At 45.8% G+C, this 10,774-nt stretch overlaps 2 protein-coding genes across 2 annotated transcripts; one reads left to right on the top strand and one right to left on the bottom strand.

Moving 5' to 3' along the window:
• The first annotated feature begins 4,821 nt into the window (after window positions 1–4,821).
• LOC124683591 (30S ribosomal protein S31, chloroplastic-like) lies at window positions 4,822–5,930 on the top strand. The gene is made up of 3 exons (XM_047218080.1): window positions 4,822–5,038; window positions 5,541–5,605; window positions 5,678–5,930. Exons 1-3 carry the CDS (start codon window positions 4,864–4,866, stop codon window positions 5,816–5,818), a joined length of 381 nt encoding a protein of 126 aa, XP_047074036.1. The 5' UTR covers window positions 4,822–4,863; the 3' UTR covers window positions 5,819–5,930.
• Window positions 5,931–8,375: 2,445 nt separating this feature from the next.
• Window positions 8,376–9,268, bottom strand: LOC124683590. Its single transcript, XM_047218079.1, has one exon. It carries the CDS (start codon window positions 9,189–9,191, stop codon window positions 8,649–8,651), a length of 543 nt encoding a protein of 180 aa, XP_047074035.1. The 5' UTR covers window positions 9,192–9,268; the 3' UTR covers window positions 8,376–8,648.
• Window positions 9,269–10,774: the final 1,506 nt, after the last annotated feature.

Here is a 10,774-nt window from a genome sequence, read left to right as displayed (position 1 = left end):
TGGGTGGCACCAATAAGCCGGAAGGCATCGGCAACGGTGAGAAGTCTTCCATACATGTCTTCATGATCTTCATCCGGTAGCCTCATGAACCCTTCGGCTTTGTTCTTGAGAGCATTATACTTGTTCCTCCTTGTGCTCTCACTTCCAATGCAACTAGCGGTCAAACCATCCCAAGCTTCCTTGGCGGTGGTGTAGTTCCGGACACGATGCAATTCCTTTGTCCCCACACTAGTTTGAATCATGTGCAAGGCGGTGTTGTTGAGTTGACTATCAACCGCTTCTCTTCTAGTCAACTTGTCGGGGTTGTATGGCTTGAAGCCCTCCAAGATGATTCTCCATAATTCATTGGAGGCACTACAAACATGAGAGCGGAACTCAAACCGCCAAGTATCGAAATTTTCAATAGAAAACTTAGGTGGGTCGCCCCGAATGTTCAAATGAGGATGGGGAACCGGTATATCGGGTGATTGGAAAGGTGGAGGTACTCGATTGTAGCTCTCACTCCCATCAGTTCCCTTAGGAGATGCAATGGGAGATTTGATAGTGTTTAAGTTATCACCTTCCACGGGTTTGGTAGATGAGGGTAAGTCCGAAGCCTCTCCCTCATCTAACGCACCCGTGTCTTTTACCTCTACACTAGGAGCCTTGGGAAGGGCCGGAGCCAAAAGCTCGGCAATCATCTTTTTCATGCTTTCCATTTGGGCTTCCACGGAGGACTTCAACGAATTGAAGTCTTCCACGGAGACCATCTTGGCGGCCCCTTCCGAGGACTCCTCGTCCGGCATACTCTTAGGCGGTTAAGCTCCGAAATAAGAGCCGAGGCTCGATACCAATTGAAAGGATCGTATGCCGCACCTAGAGGGGGGGTGAATAGGTGCTAACCAATTTTTAGTTCTTTTTCAATTTAGGCTTGACACAAAAGGTAAATTCTCTAGATATGCAACTAAGTGAATTTACCTATATGACAAGGCTAACAACTAGGCAAGATATATCTAAGCAATATAGAGATAGAATAGGATAGAGGTAACCGAGAGTGGAGCACGCGATGACACGGAGATGATTCCCGTAGTTCCCTTCCTTTGCAAGAAGGTACGTCTACGTTTGGAGGAGTGTGGTTGCTACGAAAGCCAAACCAACAGCCACGAAGGCTTCACTCGGATCTCCGGTGAGCAACGCCACGAAGGCCTAGCCCACTTCCACTAAGGGATTTCCTCGAGGCGGAAACCGGGCCTTTACAAGGTTCTTGGGGCACACATCCACAACCAAATTGGAGGCTCCCAAATCTGTTACAACACAACAATCAACAACAATACATCAACACAAATCAACTAGGGAACCAAATAGGAACACTAGCATGAGATCCCTCAAACAAGAGAGGGGGAAATGAAGAACGCTTCGGTGAGGATGTAGATCGGTGTCTTCTCCTTCGAATCCCCAAAGATCAAGAGATTTGGTTGGGGGAGGAAGGAGATCTTGCAAATCTTGAGTTTCTTGAGGTGGCTCTAATGGAGGTGGCTTGGCAGATTTCTTGTGTAATGATTGAGCAAGCAACCAAGGTAGGAGAAGGGGGGTATTTATACCCCCTCTCAAAAATGAGCCGTTGCTGCTTCCGGGGGGCCGGATATTCCGGCCTAAGTAAGGGCCGGATAATCCGCCCCCCCGGATAATCCGGCCATCGGGACAAAAGTGTGACATTATCCGGCCAAATGTCCGGCCCTATGCCAGAGAAGCTTTTCTTCCAGTCCTTAGCCAAAACGAGGGGGCCGGATATTTCCAAAATATCCGGCCCGGATAATCCGGCCCCGGTACAATACGGGACATTATCCGGCCAAATGTCCGGCCCTATGCCAGAGAAGCTTTTCCTCGAAGACTTAGCCAAAAACAGGGGGCCGGATATTTCAACAATATCCGGCCCGGATTATCCGGCCTGGCCAACTTTTTCTGATTTCTTTTGACAGACGATCAAATCCAACACACATGAATAAATAACTATGTAATCCCTGTACCACTTAAACAAACATTAGTGTATCACATATATTGACATCAAACACACAAAACATAATGTGAGAGATGTTCTTTCAATGTGCAAGGGTGATGATTTTCCCGATATACCATATTGAGAGGTTACACCTCTATGACCATGAGAAAATCATCACTCACTCTTTTGCATGTTTTCACCTTATGTAGTGGTAGCTCTCGTCGTCCTCTTTCCGGCAAAATTGGTTTCACCTCAATCGGAGTTTCCAAGCCCGAGATATTGCCGTTTTCGTATCGCAGTTTAAAGAAAAAAGGGGACGGGCGGTAATACCGGTCAGGTACCGGTCAGGTACCGGTTTGGTCTCTGCGAGACAATGCATCTGGTCCGGTATTGACCTGGTACCGACCCGGTAGTACCGCTCGAGCGGTAGTACCGCTTGTGGTACCGCTTGGGCCGATTTGGGCCGATTTCTGACCGTTTTCTGCGCAGTTCGCGTGCGAGCGGTAGTACCGCTTCGACAAGCGGTAGTACCGCTTTGGGCGCGGATCTGACCTTTTTCAGCCCCAACAGCTATATTTCTGGGTCCCCTATATATATCTCTCTTCCACCTCCGACCCAACCAACCCTGCACCTCCACTCTCTCTCCTCCATTGTTGACCTTGGATTCTTTCTTCCTCCTCTTGATCCCCCCACTATTTGTTGCATATTTTTGGGGGAAAGGAGAGAGGAGATCTAGATCTAGAGCTTTACCAATTGAATCCTCCTCTAAGTGAGAGGATCTTGCTAGATCTAGATCTTGGAGTTTTTTGGTGTTTCTCCCTCTTTGTTCTTCCTCCTCTTGATCCCCCCCACTATTAGTTGCATATTTTTGGGGGAAAGGAGAGAGGATATCTAGATCTAGAGCTTCACCAATTGAATCCTCCTCTAAGTGAGAGGATCTTGATAGATCTAGATCTTGGAGTTTCTTGGTGTTTCTCCTCCTTTGTTCTTCCTCCCTTATTCCCCCAATTGCTTCTTCTAGCTTTGTTGGAATTTGGGAGAGAAGAACTTGGGCATCCTAGTGGTGTTCTTAGCCATTGCATTAGGTGCATGGGTTGTGCTCTCTCCGGGGTTCCGATCTCGTAGGGTGTGTGTGTTCTTCCTTAGTGGATCTTGGTGATAGGGTTCCTTAGTGGAGCATTGGAAGAGTTCCTCTTGTGGAGCATTGGAAGGGTTCCTTTGTGGGGCATTGGACGGGTTCCTTCGTGGGGCATTGGTAGCGTTCCTTTGGTGGAGCATTGGAAGGGTTCCTTGTGTGGAGCATTGGATGGGTTCCTATGGTGGAGCATTGGAGATGTGCAGCTATGGAGGCTAGCTTGGTGATGTACTAGCTCCATAGGGTGTTGGGAGCATCCTTGTGTGTGTGGAGCTCACCCCAACCTTGTGAAGGAATCACCGCCTCGACCGGTGCCTTAGTGGAAGAGGGAGAGCACCTCCGTGGAGCTCTCTCGAGGAAGAAGGTGAGGCCTTCCTTCGTGGTGTGGCCGTCTAGTCTCTTGTGTGAGACTAGCACCTCCTCAACGCGGACGTACTTCCTCGTTGTGGAAGGAACTCGCGGTAAACAAACCTCGACTCGCCTCCGCGTCCTCCGGTTATCTCGCACCTTACTCTTACTATCTTGTTGATTCCTTTACTTGTTGCACATGTCCTAGTATTATTGTAGGAACATCACCTTTGCCAAAGCTATCACATTTACCTTCCGTTGCGCTAAAATTGGAAAAGGCTAAAACTTGCCACACCGCCTATTCACCCCCCTCTAGGTGACGTCCTCGAACATTCAAAAGGTGTGGCGGTGTTGGGTTTCTAAAGATGCAATAAAGCCATCACCCTCTAGCCCCCGTCATGGTGGTGCGTCTAGCATCGTCGGAGGGCGTGTAGAGGTGTGTCTCCGGCGGATTTGCTGGTTTTGATCGATGTTCCTTCCGATTTACGTTTCTCTTCATCGATGACGGTTGCAACTCTTGTGCATTGGTTCTTTAGGATCTTAGCACGATGACTTCCTATCTATATACTTTTTTTTTGAAACGGGTCCTATCTATATACTAGAATAGACTCTACAACGATAAGTTGTGCCTGCGTCCAGTGAGGGAGGGGCGAGGATGGAGGCACACCTTCGACTCGTTTGAGTGCTTGTAGTCGCCGCTAGGTGATCCAAGTATCTATTTGTAATATTTGTTACTTTTAGGCTTGCGTGCACTTTACTTGAGGATTATGAATAGATTAGTGGAATTTTTCGTAAAAAAATACCGATTTCAATGATAGAAATGTTTATTAGGGAGGAGCCGGTTTGGCTCATAGGAGCATTTGCACCCATTATGCAAAATAATGAAAAAACAATTTTAAAATTGTTAAAAAAATTCTTACATAAAAATTATGGTATATATTGTGACAGTTCGTACACAAGTTTTCGTGAGCGTTGCAAAGATCAAAATTTGTGATTTTTACAGGAGACACAGAAAAATAAAAAAATCTAGAAACTTATGTACGAACATAAAATGTCAAGATGTATATTCAACATTTAATTTTTTAATTTTTTGACACTTCAAAATATGTTTTCGCACAATGGGTTCATATGCTTCTACCAGCTAAAATGGATTTCCCGTTATAAGGCACTACTTTTTTTTTAGGAAATGTCTAAGCACCGGAAGGGCCCAGTAGATAAATAAAACATGGCCGAGCACTTGAAAGGCCCAGCCGCATATGACTAAGCCCAGCAGCTAAATCGGCAGGCCCAGCTGTGTCCTCCCGTTCCGTTTTATCACTTCTCTCCTTATCCCATCCAATCCGTCATCTCCCTCACTTCCCAAATCCACACCAATCCAACACACTGCTCCGTGCACCCTGCAATGGCGCTGCTCGCCGTCCAGGGCATGGCCGTCTCCACCGCCGCCTTCCCCTACCACCACCACGGCGCCGTATCCTCCTCCTCCTTCGGGCTCTCAGCCACCGTATCACTCTCCCGCTCCCGCACAAGCCTCGCCGCCACCGCCGTCTCGGCCCCTCTCACCCCAGTTCTTGATGGTAAATCCACTAGTCCTTACACTCTTGCTTTCAAATCGGTGAATTTTGTTCAGTAGTTCGTTTCGATGCTCGACAGTTCACTAGGGAAATTATTCTCCCGTTTAGTACCCCGAGAAATAGAAGTACGACTGAAGGACCGAGTAGGAATACAAGATAATAGTTGCTGGAATGACATTGATTTTACTGTATGAAACACCGAGGGGCGAGGGAGGTGAAATGGTTAGGAAGAAGATACTTCACTTCGACTTTGGCAAGAATTTCGCACGAAAGTTCACAACAATCAGGAAAACACCCATCTTTCCAAATGGGTTGGGGAGTTGAGTTAGTGTGACTTGGTAGTGTGTCGATGACGATGAGCATACAATTTGTGTAGATGAACTATAAAATAAATGAAAGCTGCTCGTAGAAATTCTTACGGATTGCAGATGTTGAATACTAGTATCAGATGAGGGTTTGAAATTCGAACCTATTCTGACTTCAGAACTCTCTCTGTTGTGACCAGTCTACTGTGGAAGAGGGGACAGAAAGACAAAGAGAGGCAAAAGGTTCAGCCACTCATATGGGAATGTGAGTCCTCTAGCACAATCTCAATCTTGATGCGTTCATTGTGATTCTTACTTCTCCGTATGTTCATGTTAGGCACGTCCCCGTAACAAGAAGAAGGGAACAGGCCCACCACGGCTGTTCGCCCCGCCAGCGCCTCCCAGGAAGGACCAGTTCGAAGACGGGGAGATCATCGCAATCGAGATTGATGAAGACATCATGGAAAGGATGGAATAGGCTTTCTGAATTTTCCCTTATTTCACGGTTTCCCTGCCTTCTGTGAAGTACAATTCCTCGAGAGTAATTATTTTGTCATCATCCTATTCAAAGTGCAATTTCTGATAAGTAATTATTTGGTCTTTCTTAACAAAACAAAGATGTTTACGTGTCTTTGATTGCTCAGAACTATCCTGTATGCATCTAGGAAAACCGGCACCTTAAGTTGTCTAGTTGTACGGATGAGCTGGTCAAAGTGCTTCTAAATATAGGAGTAGTTCTTTCTTGCCTTCTCTGTTGCATTCCGTGTGAATCTGGAATTAAGTTGCAGTTAGTCCAGCTGAATCTTTCTGTTCAGAAAATAAATAAATATTTGTTTGTTCTTATCTACTGTATGTTAGTTGCCTTCAGTCTCTGCACTTTTGGAGATGTTGTGGTTACCCAGCATTACAAAGCATATGACTGAAGTGAATGGCAATAGGGTCAGTTGTGGTGTCTTAGTGTCTACCTCTAGTGTGTTGTTTGTTTTGTAGCAAAACACTTGCCTGCGCTTGTCTTACAAGTTATCACTTGCCCAAAACCGTGAACTACGACCCTAAATAATTGTTCAAAACAAGACAGTATAGCTGGTGAAGCAAGATCAAAGTTCTTCGCCTTGATTTCGTTACCAGCATTTTGTTTTAATTGTCGCAAACCAGTAAGCTGAAGAGAAAACAAGAGTGAAGTATTTGAATCCTGTTTCCTCAACTGCACAAGGTGGCATGAATGCCCCACTTCTGTCGTGTGAACCTTAAAATTTATGTAAGCTATATTTTAACTCGCGTACTTACAATTACAGATATATGGATTGGAACCCTACCAAATTTGAACTTTTTTTTCCCGTTGCAGCACAAAGTGCTGGTACAATACCTGCTGCTTCTGAATACTAAGTTAACAATCAAATATGGCCCACACATTATGACATCAGATCTGGCAAATTACTTGGACACAGCCATGACCTTTCACGCTGACGGGGTTGAAGTCGCTGGTCTTTGTTTCTCTCGAGCCCTCCTCGCCTCCTGTCCTCTGAAGATAGTTTTGGAAGGCAATGAGACTGCAGGGCCATGGAGTTCTTTGGAACTGTAGTCTTTTCTTTCCCCTTCTTTCTTGTGTGGCAAATGCCACTCTGTTCACCAGGTTCGCACATTGGCATCCGAAGCGCTTCTGTCGAGCACAAGGGGGATGGACGTATACAAGGGGCATCCGAAGCGCTTCTGTCGAGCACAGGAGGAACGGAGTATGTGTTAAGTTTCTTGCACTAGCCACTTGAACCAAAAGTCCGAACTGATGGGAAGGGCTAGTCAATCTACTTATACACTTCAACACCCCCTCTCACGTGTGACGGGAAGACGAGAAGACGAAGTCAACACGTGTAGAGAGGCAAAGAGGCAGCGGGAGGCCGGGCGCGGCAGGAGGCTGCGAGAAGAGATAATTTTTAGAATAAATTGTGAAAGCCAGGATTTAAACTCGAGACCTGAGGCTCTGATACCATGTTAAGCTTCATGCACTAGTCACTTGAACTAAAAATCCGAACTGATGAAAAGGGCTAGACAATCTACTTATACACTTCAACAATCGTCGTCGTGTTAGCGTGTTAAACTCAAAACCACATACTATCTTTTTTTTTCGAGGGCGAACCACCTACTATCAAGGACTCGTTTGGATACAAGATCCGATGTCTTACTTTAATTTTCATTCAAGTGATGTCATCCCATAATTTTGTAGTGCGTGAACAATTGTTTGGTTACAACTCGCTTGCGATTTAAAAGTTCAGTTGCAACCTAATTTGCAACTATAAAAAATCGCAGTTGCAACACGGTATGCAACTAAAAAATCCCGGTTACAACCATTTGTAATAGAAAAATTAATTGCAACCCTATTTGCAACTGAAAATTTTAGTTGCAACTCCATTTGCTACTCATGAATCGCGATGCAAATCTGTTGGTTATAAACTTGATTGAGTACTAAGTTAATTCTCACCTACTAGTGGAGAATTAGTGGTTCCGTTATTATAGGTCTAATTCTTCATGTACAGCCGTACTCCGATTGAAGAAAGATCACGAGTCATGGTTGTACAACACGACGACTTCATGAATCTACACGCAGGAAATTAGCAGTTAGCACATCAATGATCCAAGAAAAAAATAAAAAAATAGAGAAAAGAAAACAAAGACTCACAAAGTAGCATTCTAACTAGCACCAAAAACAACACCAAACTACAGAAGAGATTGTATATAAGAAAAAAAACAACGTCTCCAAGAAAAAAAAAACAATGCTGCCATCACCCAATTGAAGATCTTTGTTTAGGTTTTTCACTCTGAAGAAAGTCTGAATGTCAAAAAACGGAGGGAGTAGAAAGTTCACGAGTCATGGTTGTACATGAGCCTAGCCGTAACAAATTAGCAGTTAGCACAAAGGGTGACCAAAACAGATGCAACCTGAAGAAGAAAGCACGCTCCTCAACTACCGCGTTTCTCTGTTACTTGCAAGTTCGGTCCAGGTCGTATCCACAACCGCAAGATCGTTCGCACAGATGCAAGAATCGGCTCCATTCTGGCGCGCCATATATCTCGATCGATCGCCCTCCCATGTGCGAACTGCTATTCGTCCTCTGTTGATCCGATCAGCGCTCCAAGCAACAACTCTTTGAATTTCCTTGTTGCTCACTTGATTAATCACTTGCCACTGCTAATTCTTACACCACGAACACTGTATGTGAACTAAAAAGGAAGAACTCGCTGCATATTCTAGGTATACATACAAGTATCTGACTGACTTGTGCTAGTCTTACGCCTAATCACTGTATGTTGAGCTACAAGACGACGTCGAATGGAACCATGGTGGACGCCGTCTTGCTGCCGATGAACCGCTCCGACTGAACCCTGCGCAGCGCGCTCGGACCGGCGACGATCGGAGGCGACAACCCGGTCTCCGGGCTGTCGCCGCTCTCCTCCGGGATGGAGGTCAGCGCGCCGGACCACGGCGAACCCGTGGCGCTATAGTCGCCGTGGCCGTATCCGTCGTACCCCCGGTACCGGCCGTGATGTCTTGTGCCACGCACCGAGGCCGGGAGCCGAAGACGGACGAGCACCTTGGAGAAGAACCTCCGGAGCAGAGCCGGTAGCCTCCCCGCGCGCCTCTTCCTGCCGCCAGCTGCCGGCGTGGTGGCGGCGGCGGGGAGGTGAGGCATGGAGATCGAGCGGCAGGCGAGCACGGCGGCGTCGAGCTGGCGCTTGAAGGCGGTGAGCTCGTAGGAGTCGTAGAGCGAGCTGCCGCAGTCCCACAGCACGAGCGCGGCGCCACCACTAGCACTGTCATCTGTCGGCTCGTGACCAGCCCGGATGTCCCTCGCCATGTTTATAGCTTTCCCTCCTCTTTCTGCCTCGATCAAACAGGCAAGAAATGGATGACGAGAGAGAGAGAGGTGAGCTTTACAAGTGGGTGGAGTCGGCATGAACGCGCGGTGAGCAGTGCGTGCGATAAAAGGGGACGAACGGGTTCACGGCTCACACGACACGACGCGACACGATCGACGTGAGAGAAAAAAGGTGCCACTGATGGTGATCCGAAGGTCGACGAGGAACGCATTACTTTTGTGGATGATTAATTAGGTGTAAACGCACATGCTCATCAGTCGCGGCGGTTAAGTAAGCACTTGGCATGATTGGCCTGACCATTGACCATTAATTTTGGTTGATAATCTCCAAGGTTCTTCTTGACGATCGAGGTGTACCGTGTACGTAGAGTAAATCATATGGTCCTCAGTTTGTTTCTTTGTTCGTTTGTTTGTCTATCGTTAGCAGACTAACATATAAATCCAGTAAATTGTATATGTCCATGTCTGCATTATTCAGCCCAGCTACTATGTACCTGCCCTGCAGGCTGCATAGCATGTTATACTTCGAAGTTCAAACTTGCATGGCTTTCAGAGAGCAACAGCACATAAAAACATTGCTCTATAACATTATTTTTCTTAGCACATTCAAAAGTCGTTGGAGGAGCGCAAGCACCATGTCACAAAGGTTGCATCCGCGATCATATCATCTAAACAAGGGATGAATTATTCCACTCCAGGGAGCCAGGCAGCCTACGCATAGCGATGTGGACGTACCCAAGTGTTATACTATTACTAGGCAATGATATGGCGATAGTTATTAGGCATGTACTCCCCCTCTAAGACAAAATATAGTGCCTACTACCCCCATCCCAAGGTTTAAGGCCTATATTTTTTTAGAAAGTCAAACTATGTTAAGTTTAACTAAGTTTTTATCAAAAATCATTAACATAAAAAGTACAAAATCAATATCATTAGATAGACATTGAAATCTATTTTCATATGGTACCTACAAAATATCATATTTGTTCATAAATTCTTCTAAAAGTTTGGTCAAACTTTACTTCGTTTGACTTTCTGAAAAAATAGGCCTTAAGCCTTAGGATGGAGGTAGTATAAGATTTTTTAAAATCAAACAGTGTAAACTTTGACTAGGTTTATATAAACGGTTTTGCTATGTATCAGTAAACTGAGATTTTCTTAAGTCTATGTCATTTACAAAAAGTGCTTTGATTCTGTTAAAAAAGTGCAATTGCACTTTTCTGCCTGAAATGTGCAACTACACCGAGTTGCACAGTTGCACTTTTCTGAGGTGACTGAGAGTTAAGAAAGTCTCAGTCAACTTGAAAGAATATTTCCCGCCCTTTTGGGTTTTTTGTGTTTGATGTCAACAACATGTACCTATTTATGTGTGTTGATGTAGACAGGTGCATGATTTCATTATACATACATGGCTGGTGGAATGACCTGACAATTCTGGAGCCATTGCTGCCATTTTGCTCCAGGCGGAAGTTCCGGCCGCTGCAGGCGGAAGTTCCGCCCAGATGCTCCTAACAGCAGCATCTTCGCGCCTCCCACGTTGAAGCTCGGCGGAAGTAGGCCAG

This window comes from Lolium rigidum, chromosome 1 (genome assembly GCF_022539505.1).
Source record: "Lolium rigidum isolate FL_2022 chromosome 1, APGP_CSIRO_Lrig_0.1, whole genome shotgun sequence".
In the NCBI taxonomy this organism is placed as follows: Eukaryota; Viridiplantae; Streptophyta; class Magnoliopsida; order Poales; family Poaceae; genus Lolium; species Lolium rigidum.
This window is presented reverse-complemented; position numbering and strand designations above follow the sequence as displayed.

Excerpts from the sequence above, each read along its gene's own strand:
- LOC124683591 (XM_047218080.1), top strand. The coding sequence starts at position 4,864 with ATGGCGCTGCTCGCCGTCCAGGGCATGGCCGTCTCCACCGCCGCCTTC. Across the intron at positions 5,039-5,540 it reads TCTCACCCCAGTTCTTGATG|TCTACTGTGGAAGAGGGGAC; the intron begins GTAAATCCACTA and ends TGTTGTGACCAG. Across the intron at positions 5,606-5,677 it reads TCAGCCACTCATATGGGAAT|GCACGTCCCCGTAACAAGAA; the intron begins GTGAGTCCTCTA and ends TGTTCATGTTAG.
- LOC124683590 (XM_047218079.1), bottom strand. The coding sequence starts at position 9,191 with ATGGCGAGGGACATCCGGGCTGGTCACGAGCCGACAGATGACAGTGCT.